The sequence below is a fragment of the Meleagris gallopavo genome, chromosome 3 (assembly GCF_905368555.1).
Source record: "Meleagris gallopavo chromosome 3, MGAL_WU_HG_1.1, whole genome shotgun sequence".
Classification (NCBI taxonomy): domain Eukaryota; kingdom Metazoa; phylum Chordata; class Aves; order Galliformes; family Phasianidae; genus Meleagris; species Meleagris gallopavo.
Window position 1 is genome coordinate 29,362,174 of NC_139406.1, and position 12,687 is coordinate 29,374,860.

General features: G+C 37.0%; 1 protein-coding gene across 13 annotated transcripts in view; it reads left to right on the plus strand.

Annotated features, from left to right (window-relative positions):
* FHOD3 (formin homology 2 domain containing 3) overlaps positions 1-12,687 on the plus strand; it is a 369,110-nt gene that overhangs the window by 240,380 nt on the left and 116,043 nt on the right. For all 13 annotated transcript variants that reach the window (XM_085220515.1, XM_085220513.1, XM_010708572.3 and 10 more), the window contains exons 7-8: positions 3,894-4,005; positions 10,299-10,393. In XM_085220515.1, the coding sequence (XP_085076641.1) occupies positions 3,894-4,005; positions 10,299-10,393 (207 nt within the window). The remainder of the gene's footprint in view (positions 1-3,893; positions 4,006-10,298; positions 10,394-12,687) is intronic.

Below are 12,687 nucleotides of genomic sequence, written 5' to 3' on the forward strand. Positions count from 1 at the left end.
TTATGTAAAGTAAAATAATACCAGTGACTGGCAAAAACTCTCATGATTTCACAAATTAGAAGAAAAATGTCAGTGATTTGCTGTTCTTTTTTTCCTGTTAAATAATTTCCCTGTGATGAGATTTGCAGTTCTTTTATTTACAGTGTAGTTGTTTACTACTGAAGTTGTTGAAAAGATGTGTGCAGCAAACATATTTCATAATTCACTTATGAAGAAAGATTTAAAGATCTCCCACTTTGAAAGTCACAGTAATTAATCACAAATGAAAACTTTCTGAATACCTCGGGTGTTGTGAAACAGACATTGTCATTATTCATTGAAACTGCTGAAACACATCCCATTGTGATAACCAACTCTTAATGTGTGAGCAGTGGCATGCATGTCTGCTACAGGCACGTCAGGCCCACAGGGTCATGAAGGGATCCATTGCTTTGGATGTGATGTAACAAAATCAGTGATTCCACACAGATTTTGGCAACAAGTACCCCTGGTATAGGTCTTTAGAGACTTCTTGTTGCCATACTGGATAAATAAGTTTTCATTTTAGTGTGAGCATGTAAGGCTCTGGGCTCTTCTTTGCATCTGGGGATGGCAGATTCTCAGATCTGGTCAACCAACTTTGATTGGCTGAAGACTTTGCTTTCCAAGGAGCAATGCAGCTGCTCAATGATTGCCTACTGTTACTAAGAAGAATTGTTTAACCAGTGTTTAAAAGCCCCAGCTGTTTCACAGCTACTATGATGACATTGTTGCTGAAGCTCACCACCCACCACTTCACTGTGCTAACAGACACTGTTTGGTCTCCATAAACATTCAGCAAGTATTGATGAATGTCATTGGGTGCCATTTTTTCCACATGGAGGAAATCAGTGACACACCTTTGCTCTGTCTGCACTCCCATGTTGGATGCCATTCTGTCAGACTGCTCCTCTGCTGCCATCTGTCCAATGGCAATAGCATTTAATGGACTATTGGTGGGAAGGTTCAATCTCTACTGCTATACTACGAATATCTACCTTTGAAGTTGTGGGCAACATAATAAAACAAAATTAATTACTTTTGGAGCAGGCCATGTACTTGCCCATAGTGTCCAAAGCACAGTGGAGGTTTAAAAGTGTCCACAGTTTTCACAAAAACCATTGTCTACTGGCCAGGAAACAGTGTATTTTAAATGCAGTTTTATTCAAAGCCAGTGGCCATGTGGACTACCTTTTCACACTATGTGCCTTCACCTATATCCACCTGTTTCCCAGAGCTAAATGTTTTGTAAGGAACTGGAAAAGTCCTGAAAATATGCAGTTTGAGTAAGCAAACTTAATGTTCTACTAACAAAACAGCAAGTGAAACTGTCTAATCACTCTATTTTTTTGCCAGGACTGCTTCTGGATGGCATTATTTTAGTTGTTCTGTCATCTGCAAGCTTAGTAAGAGCAGGAAGCTGACACCTGAAGACTGCACTCCAGCAACCACGAGGCCTCAGCTGTAGGCAGCACTGGGCTGCCCTGAGGTCTGGTGGGTCTGGCAGGGGCTGGCTGCTTGTTACAGCCTCTGCAGTGGTGAGCAAGCAGGAGTTAGAGCAAAAACATTGCAGAAGCTCCTTCTCTTACTTTCTGGAAAAGAAAGATTTTCAAAAAATTGATGTCCCACTGGTTGCTCTGAAATAGACACATATGAAACCTTGCCATTGAGTTTTGGCATATAAACCATTTGGTCAAGGCATGAGGTTTTAAGGGCCTTTGTAAGCACTATCCAATAGTAGGATTTCCTTTCTAGGGGAAGGATCCTGTGCAGATTTGTATGCAGCTGTGTATCTGGAAAGAATGCTATTGCAAAAATTGTTTACAGTAATCTGGTAACTCCTACGTTAGGAAGTATTTTTACAAAACAAGTGTCTGTTGAGCACTTGAACTTGAATGTTAGGGGACACGTGGTAAAACAGAAAGACCATGGCATTAGCATGCCAAGGAAACGCGTAAGTGTCCTGTGTGGCTTGGGGAAGTGATATGTTGGTGTATCAGTGGTGTGTTTACAACGTGCAATTACACTGTATCACGGGATTTCAGTTTCCTTTAATTTGGATAGTTTATGTATCACTGAAGAGTTCAGCAGAACTGTGAATCAGACTAAGCAAGAGTCTTAAAGGACCTGGTCTTAAAGTTTGTCACCTGGCTGTCAGCTTGGAAGTATCTGATGCAATGATTAATCGAGACTGAAACAACCTAAGTTTAACAACATAAGATTTTGTATTGCTAGCAGTATCTGCAGTTCATTAAGCTCAATTTTGCATGAGAAACTTGAGAAACTAAGGAAATACCTGGGTCGTTTGTTCACTGTAAATTCAGTATTTATAGCAGAAAGCAGCAAGCTGCATTTTAGCTCATTAACTTAAGTTGAGCTGTACTACATCTCTCTAGCAAAATGAACACCGGAGCTTGAGCCTATGCATGTTGCACTTGCAGTCTGTTTTAGCATATACACATTTGCTGTCTGTGAGTCTAAAAACAATTAACAGTGATTCCTTGCCTCTTAGGAGAGCTGTCTTGTGAGTAATTGAAAAAAACAATGTGAAAATGGGAATGATTTAATACTGGTAGAAGCTTTATATATACGACCCTGAAACAATCGACAATGCAGAGTAATTGTTTTTCCTTCTCTTGTGGGTGAGGCATTTTAATGACAAGTTGGTCTTGTTTCTGACATCCTACCAGCTTAATGTAAGAAGACAAAAATGGGGATTTTCTGGAGAGTGTCTTATCTTTACATGACTGCATGTATGTCTTTCGGTGGCAAAGGACAGTAATGACCATATTAATATAATAATATCATTAAAACCTCTTACAAGCTGTTAGATTTGTTGCAATGTAATATAGCACAGAAATGCTATAAATTTACTGTTACTTGTTCTTTTGCTGCCTGATTCAATCACAGTGGATTGGGAATTGTATTTCTGAGACCAACAATGTATCATTTTTAGTTTGTCTTTAAATCCATGATGTAGATTGACAATGTAAGAGAAGTGACCGAGAATTGTTTCTCTGGGTAATATTGCTCTCAACTGGGCATGCAGAGCCGTATCTATTAAGAAGTCCTCTTTTTTCATGTTTTCTTTTATTGAATACTCCCTTAAGTGTTGGTTTTTTGTTTTGTTTTTTTTTTTTGCATACCTGATCATGCCGTGCACATACCTGAAAATTTTTACTTAGCACTTAGAAAATTATATAATAGTCACATGTCCTCTTTGGAAATGTGAGATCTGTAAAGAGATCAATAGAGCTTGGCTGTTGGTTTCTAGTTGGAAATGTACAAATTAAGTTTGAAACTATGCTGTTTGAGTGCTCAGTTCAAGTAAATCACACATTCTGTGACAGGGAGGGATAGTCTGATGCTGAAGACACTTTCTTTTGAGTAGTATAAGTAGAGGATATTGCTTTATGTAATAATTTATCATCTAAACACAGTATGAAAAAAAAAAATAAGAATCCATGAGGAGAAAATCATCCTGTCATGCAGGAATAAATGTTGTGTTGAGAAACAGCAATATATTTATTTATAGTTGACTAGACTACATGTACATTAATATTCGGACAGAGATGTTGGGGATAGCCATAAGTGCATGTGTAGGTGGGATATTTAATTTTTTATTATTAATGCAGTGTTAAGTTTCTGTGGAATCCGTTGACTACTGGGGCTTCCCTGGGAGACTACTGCCAAGTGAATGAAATTTTCAGCCAAATGGCTACCTATCATGTCTTTAGTTCTGGCACAGCTAAATCTCTTCTGCGTATGTGTTACTATCAGATCTGGATTGCTCTGCTTGTGTCTTGCTCAGTGTCATGTAGAACATCTAGAAATGCTGTGATTTGCTGAATGACAAGTTGTGCTCTTTTTTTCAGTTCCGCCTGGTGGTAAAGACAGCACTGAAGCTGCTGCTGGTGTTTGTGGAGTACACTGAATCCAATGCACCACTTTTAATCCAGGCAGTATCTACAGTTGATGAAAAGAGAGGTGGGTAGCCTTATTTGGGGGGTGCAAATACCCAGCACCATTGAGATCATGTGGCATTTTGTCATTGCTGCAGCGTTGCTGTTGTGATGCCTGCCTTATGTGCTATTCACTTGATTTCTGAATTAGAAGTGTATTCTGAATATTCATACAACTTAAGATTGTTTTGAATTATAATGGAAAAGTGAGAAGGGAAAAGCTGAAGAACCATGCTGCTTCCAATACACCGTAGTCACTGCCTCCCCTTCCCTGCACCCGCAGGCAGTGTAAGCCCCATTGCATATCCTGACCTTGGAGGCTCCTCTGGGCCAGACCATCTTTGCACTTCCTTCTGAGAAGAAGCAGTTTGATTTAGAAGAGAAAATGATATCTAATCGGTGTAATCCCTTTGAAGACAAAGACGAGGTCAGTAATAGTACAGGCTTTATAGTAAAAGCAAAACCATCTGTTGTTACATTAAAATAAAGCCCTTGAGCAGATATTATACTATGAAATCTGTTGCCCTTCAGGCTCATGAAAAAGACTTGAATATGCATACTGTATTTCTTACAAATAAATAGAACAAAAATGTTTTTTTCTTATTCTTCCCACAAAGCTATTGCTAAGCTCTCAGGGCACTCTGTCTTGATGCAGAACATTCCTTTGCCTCAAGGAGAGTTTTTGAGGTTGGGAGCACCATTGTTGCGATCTCAAACACATGGAAGTTTAAAGCAACATTCTCTCAGAGGTGCATGCTGCCTCCATGCTGAACTTGTTTGAGCAACTTGATATGGTAAAAAGTGAAACAAAAAGTTGGAGGATGGGCAGAATAGGAGAAAGTAGCCAGATTTTGCTTTTAACTATATAGTATGTTGAAAAGAGAATAAAAACAAACCCCGGATTGTTTCCTATGGTAGAGAAGTAGGCAGGAATAGTTTAGAATCAGTGTAACACTTTAAATGGTGTACTCTTCAGGTTGGCTTTCAGTTTTGAATTAAACTAATAAGCCTTACAATTACATAAACAGAAAGGTAATTACAGTATTCATATAATTGTAACTTCTGTTATATATTTTTATAGCCATTTGTAGTATATTTCCTCCACTCTCTAAACTCCCTAGTATACTCAATATGTTCATATTACCATCTGTTCGTATGCAAGTAAACCTCATTGAAGAAGGAGAAAGTAGGACCCTAAACAAGCTACCATGTGCTGTGTACTCCCTTCTGTATTGTAGGAAAAGTACGATATTGACCTAAGACATGAATGAAGTCATGCATACAGTTCAGTGTCTGATATTAGGAATACGAGGAGAGGCTTTATGGGAAAGCTAGAAAAGGGATTTTTTTTCTTCTTCTATATTTAGTTGTGGTTTTTTTTAGGTCATCAGTGGAATAGCCCTCTACTTTAAACTGTGGAAATTCTATATTTTGGATTACATTTATAAATCAGTGTCTTATAACTGAAGAGTACCTGCCTTTAATGACTGATTTAATGGAGTAGAAATAAAACGGAAGAAAAGTGATGTGCCTTTTCTTGAAACATTGTCATAAATCTTGCAGGTGTATATAATTAAGTTTACCACTGCTTTGAAAAAAGTCCAGTATTTCATGTACATACAAGGTGATGAGATACTATATAATTCCTCAGCATGTGTACCACACATGATTAACATAAAGAGCCCCATAATAACTCAGTCTTGTTTCAAAGTGATCCCATCTGTGGTTTCTATGCAAGAATCCATCCATATGCAACCTGAAGTACAAAGATCCATGGAAGTGCCTGATGTACTCTCAGGTACAAACAGATTATTAGTAAGTAACAGCATGGTCCTCATCATATGGGACATAGCTTTTTGTTATTCTTTCATCTACATTCCTCCCCTCAACTTCTTCTCATTTTGTAGCCATAATGGAATTTGATCTCTTTTAAGTTTAAGCACATCAGAACTGTATGGGTTCTGGAAAATGGAGCTGGCATTGCACTGTGCTTGCTGTCTGGAGCTGTTTTATTGTAAGCTTTTATTAGTACAGAGATTGAAGTCCAGTGGCTGAACTGGATTCTGTAGCATTCTGTTTGTGAATTACATTTCTACTATCTGACTTCTTATTGAATTATTTGTAAATGACCTGCAGTATCAGTTCTTTACTTTTCTTTCCAGTTCATACACAAATAGCCAATACCTATCCTGTACCTATGACAGCAGGCCATATGCTCATACATATTTTAATAGGCAGCAGTAACAGATGTTGAGGTCTTTCCAGTCTATGGCAACTAGATAGTCTGTATGTTGGTAGTCCTCCTGTATGGTTCCTGCCTGATGTGAAGTTTTCCATGCATTATGTTTACGTCCTGTGTAGTAGTGATGTCAGAATTTTGTGAAAGGCATGAATGACAGCATTAAGCTAATCCTTTTTTTTTTTTTTTTTTTTTTTTGGCAATTCAAATGAAAAAACATTTCAAGATGAAACTGAGAAAAGACTGAGACTTGAAACAACAGACAGCTTTGTTCAATATACTTTATTCATTTAATATATGCTAATTATTTGCAACCCCATTGCTATCCATGTGTTGATGAACTATCTCTGAATGTTCTGAATGCTGTGGTAGCATCATGGTTGAGACTGCAGAGTTCCTGACAAAGTAGCCACAATAATAGTATATACCAGTGAGAAACTTGTAAAATACAGTCAAGCAATTTTCATTTTACCCAGTAGAAGGCAGGAGAACACATACAAAACTCAAGCTTTACTGTTTTACTTTAGTGAGCCTGTTTCATCTCTTCTATCAGTTATAGCACAAGTCCTGTCTGGAAGTTGTAATCTTATGTGAACATCACAGTCTGCTCTCATAAGAAGAGCTTGGATGCTACACTATCATGCTTTTATATCAACATCAAATCACAGAATCATTAAGATTGGTATAGACCTCTAAAATTATCTATGAAACTGTCTGCCCAGCACCACTATCAAGTGGTAAAGTAAAAGGCTATAAAATAAGTGTTTTTTCACAATTGGCATGCAAAAATTGTTTCTTTTTTTAAAAAATAAACTTAATAACATATAAATATTACATGCGTTTAGCATTTTTTTTTACTAGAACTATATATTTTTAGGTATGTCAGTAGTAAAAGGAAAACTAAGGAAAACATGGGCTCGCTGCTGAGTGAGGTGGGTGCCCTGGGAATGAAGGACACTGAGAAGGCAGAGTTAACAGAATGCCTTCTTTGTTTTGGTCTTTACTGCTCATACTACCCCTTGTGAATCACAGACCCTGGAGATAAGAAAGCATGAGTCTGGGGAAGGAAAGACTTCCCGTTGAACAAGGATCGGATCAGAGAAAACATCTAGGCCAATTCAGCACACACAAATACATGGGTCCTTACAGGATGTACGTGCAAGTGCTGAGGGAGCTGGCAGAAGTGATTACCAAGCTACTGTCTATCACCTTTGAAAGGCTATGGAGAATGGGAGAGATGCCTGACGACTGGAGAAGAGCCATGATACTGCAGTCTTCAAAAAAGGACAAGAAGGAGGAGCTGGGAAACTCCAGGCCAGTCGGTCTCACCTCTGTCCCTGGAAAGATGATGGAACAGTTTATTCTGGATGTCATCTCCAAGCAAGTGGAACAGAGGAAGAAGGTTATCAGGAGTGGTCAACATTAGTTCACCAAGGGTTTTCTGTAATTTGTTATATTCGGATCATTACACAGATAACGTCAAGTTGTAGCTTTTAGCCCTGTGCTTCTTTCCTCAAAGGTTCCTCTCAATCTATAATCATTTATATATTTTACAAATCTTCTTCTAACTTAACACACCATGTTTTTCACAGGTCTTGTTTGAGCCTTGTTGTTTTAGTATAGCAACACGTGACCTTAGAAAAATCATCCATTTTTTTATTGCATGGTTTTCCAAGGTGTTTTTTACATAGCCTTTCTGTGAAGGTGAACAGATTTTTTTTCAGTGAACAGTCTTATCACAAAAAAAATACGCTGTCTTGGAAGTTAATTTTTTTCATGTGTACTCCAGGGCTACAGTCTCATGTTGAAGTAGTGACTCTCCAGGAACTGCATATGTGGAAATCCAAACTTCAGGCCATGTGAGTGGATGAAAGAAGATGCTTGATGTAGATCTGCCCGTATCTCCTGTTATCAGATCATAGGTTGGAAACTATGGACTCTGATCAGTGTAGGAAGCAAGGAATATTAACCCAAGTATAGTGGTTCAGTAAGTTTTTGGTGAAGCTTTCAGACCAGAGCTGCCTCATCCCCATATTGATGGACAGCCTTATCTTAAATCTGGTACCAATTGGAGTAGCTCTGTCAGTTATTGTACAGCCTGTTGTTGATATCAGCTGGGAAATAAATTGAATTTCAGTTCCAGAGGATTTCAAATTTAAGGCTAGAAGTTAAGGTTAGTAACACTATTATGATTGAAGAATTCAAAGGATGGATGAACTGAGACCGGACTTCTTTACTAGTAAATTTTTTCATATCGTGGTCAGAAACAGAAAAGCAGCATAGGTAGAAAAAAACTTTATCATCCTTGCATGGAAGCAGCGAGGCAAGTGAGTACTCTTTTACGATAATGGAGAAGTATACAGCCATAAAGGCAAAAAGCTCAAATGTCAGGATGCTATCTTTAGAAAACAGAATAGGATTTGTTTTACTATGAATAAAATTTGTCTGCAAAACAACAGTTTGTCTGCTTTCCCTGGAAGAACTCTCACTGAATAATTCAGTGTGGATTAAGTAATTAATTTTTCATATTGCTGGCAACTGACTTTTGTCCAAATAACATTGTTATAGATCAGACTTGGATAGTATTGCCATTTTGTTTCTCTTTCTTATTTTCTTCCATTTTTATTTTTCACTAGAAAGCACAAGAAAACATTTTTGTAGTAAGGATATAATTCCTGCTGATCATATATCATTTGTGAGCTGAGTGAATTTGTTCCACATGTCTTTTGAACGTGTACAGCACAAAATGTCTGGTAATATAGAGAATCTGGTAAAGAGATGTCTAGTACTATTCTCATTACAGCAGTATATGGGAATTAGTACAGTAATGCACATAAATACTTTCTGAGAGATGAGAGTGAATTCTCCCTCTGATTTTGCTTCAGATAAAGAAGCTCTGCTTTATTATTCAGTAGTGAAGATCAGAGAATGTCTCAAAAGAGTGGGAAAAAGAAAAGAGGAGGAAATATTATGTGTGTTCATTAACAGACAGTTTTTTACACAGCGCTCTGCCATTGCTTTGGAAGTGAAGATGTTTGGTTAATAGAGATTTGATGTCTGTGCAGAAGGACATATCTGTATGTATGCACAACGCCAGCATAAATAAGCATTGGCTATGATTACTGTGAGAGCAGTGCAGTGATTTAACCTCTGCGTTGCTGATCAATCAGCAACAGGTTGTTGGGTTGAAACAATTTCTTTTTACTGTCTGCTTGCGTTCAAGCTATTATCATTATAATTTTGGGGGGATGTGAATCTGTTATATCTGTTAGAATACTCTGCATTTCTCTCTGTACTCAAAGACTGTTGCCGTTCTGCTTGTGTAGCAGAAAACTGTGTAGTAATAGAGCATCACTGAGTTAGTTTTCTGATTTCTCCTCTTAACCTTTAACTTCACTCCAAACAAAGAACTTGCTTGTGATCTTTCATTATTTACTAGATAAAATAACTATGTTTTTTTCTTTAGTAAATTTTGCTATCTGCCTTTCAGCCAAATAAAATAGAATTGTTTACAAGGTACTTTCCACACAGGACTTTAATCTGCTTGGCATTTACTGCCTGACTTATTTGGTACAGTAACTTAGTAAAGCCACTTGAGTTTTTGTCTTTCTCTGCCACACTGTTTTGTTAATAGGACTTATCTTAATGCAGTATAACTAGTAATACCACTAGGAATGTAAGCAACGAACTCACTGGAAGAGTAGCATATAGATTTTTGTGCAAGACTTATTTAAACCTATGAAAACTTATGATTGGTGTAGTGGAATTCCTCCCACACAATTTTTAGAAGTTCACTTCAATTGAGTGGGCTAACAAAACTTCTTTCATCGTCAAGGAAGATGTATTGGTACCTCTGGGAAAAGTCCCCATAAGATTTTTAGGATGCACCACAGCTGTTGTTGATTGTATTCTGTTCTCCATGAATTAGAGAAGACTGTAGAAAAAGCAGGAGATAACATCATCCAGTTGATCTTTCACTTTGATACATCATTCCAACCTGTGCTGCCTCTTGGATAAATGTTGCTGCAACAGTTTTCTATTTTGGTTATCCTTACCAATGTTTTCTGCTTTACATGTAGGAGCCAAGCCTTGGGCCAACATCATGGAGATCTTGGAGGAGAAAGATGGGGTTGATACTGAACTACTGGTTTATGCAATGACTTTGGTTAACAAGGTTTGTTTCCTTCCTAACTGTAACTCATGGTAATAATATTAGTATTTTCTGTTGCATATTGCTGGTCTATGAGAATATACATCAAAGACCTGTCCCAGAGAAGTTGTAGGATCGGCTGTAATCAATACAGTCATATTACTTATGTTGCAGACCTATTGAGGCTGCAGCTAGGAGTGGAATTGCTGTTTTCCTAGTTGCTGTGCATAAACATAGTATGACATGATTCTTCTCCCAGAGCTGACACTACAGTGCAAAACAGAATCCAACAAACTAGCTCAACAAATTACCTGGGAAATAATGAAAGCAAGAACTTTGTGAAAAGATCATGTGTTCACAAAGGCTTACGTTGTGCACAATTTTCCAGTTCCAGATCATTTAAATTATTTTTTTACTGTGAACCAAATATGGTAAATGAAACAAGTGTGAGAGCTTGTAAGAGTGTTTCCACTTTAAAAAAAGGAAGTATAAACATGCTTTGATTTTTTTTCTTCTTTCTTTATGTTTTCTGGTGCCTCTTACGGTAGCTTTGCAGTAAAATCAAACTTCTGAACTATGAAGAGGTAGAAAGGCCCATAAAAGCTAGAGAATTGTTACCATCAGTGCCTTAAAAATTAGTGTCTAGTCCTAAAATTCTAAACAAATCTTTGGGTAACTAAAATCTTTCAAAGAACACAAAAAGTCCACGTAATACTAGAGAATTAAGGTTATTTTGTGTTCTGTAATTATACTTAATAAGCCGGAGAGCTACAGAATATTATTATTATTTGTTATATTTATCTAAAGATCTAGAGTTTGCTCGCGGAGATCATAGAACAATATGCCAACTTTCTATGTTCATAGCTGCATGGTTGGAAACCGGGGTTGTTTTATGGTTTGGGGTTTTTTTTAATTTAAGTGGTTTCTTAATGTTTGGTATTGTCCATTCAAGATACCTGAGAAGGCCTGACCTGATGACATCTCTGTTGTCACTGTCTTTTTACTTACAGCTACTCTTGTACCTGCTTACACAGTAGTAAAGATCCTCTTAGACTTTAAAAGAGCATCTTGCTGAATTGATTTTTCTGAAAGGTCTCACCTGCTTGTTATGCTTATGTCTTTAGTTGCTGTTAAAGCTGAGGCAACTCATTTTAATGTTTCTGTTTTATGCCTCGTTATTTTGTATACTGATTCCTCCTATTGAGATAATTTTCTCTCTTTCTCTTTTTTTTTTGTGTGTGTGTGTGTGTGTTATTACCTAGCACCTAACTTCAACAATTATTTTCTATTTTCTACACATGGTATAGTTGATTCTTTTGTCTGAGTTTTACATTTAAAGCTATTTTTAGGAGGAGGTAGTTCTTTAAAAGCGAACAAAAAGAAAAGCATCTCACAGTCAAAGGAGTTACGAAGATCAAGGAGCAGAGGAATCCCACAGTGCCACACTTATAATTATGATCTGGCCTATGGACAGCTTTATGATGTTTTTAATGGGGTTTTTTTCATGATTATAGAGAAGACAGCAAGCAACATGACACAGCTGTAATTTTTTCCTCGCAGAGAATACAAAGAAGGCTCAGATGCTTTCAGCTTCTCCAGAAAGAGGAACTGAAAAAGTTTTTGGTGCAGGCAGAAACCTTATGGGGAGTTTGTCTTAAGGAAGCATATTTCTGCACCTTTTTCTTTTTCAATGTATATACATTTACAGACTGCTTTCCTTCCTGCTCAGAAACTGACAGAAGAACTGCTTCAGTCGTTTTATCCTTCCTCTCAGTTTGTTGATGCACAATCAATTTACTTATGCTCACATTTCAATAAATTTCTCCTAATTATGGAAGATTTAGACTTTAATAAATTTCTAAAATGAAATTGATCCCAGAACATACACTTCAGGTTCTGTATAGCTCCAGTATAACCTTTGTCATCTTCCATATTAAGATCTGTTAGATTTTTTTCTAATTCATCTTCCATATTAAGATCTGTTAGATTTTTTTCTAATTCATCTTCCATATTAAGATCTGTTAGATTTTTTTCTAATCCCTGCTTTCATTTTTATCAGTTGTTTCTGAAGAGACAACTTTATTAGACCTTTTACTGAGACCTAGATTATCTAAAGAGATAGAATCCCTTTATATTTATTTCTAGAGACACATGCACATACTTACATACATTTATAAACCCCTATTTACTAAATGTAGAAAGAAAATTGTGTTGAATTCAATTGCCTTTTCTATTTACTTCCATACTTTGTGTCCTTTCCAAAATTTGCTATAGAACCTTTTTGTTACTGTGATTACAGCAGTAATTATGGAGTTGTA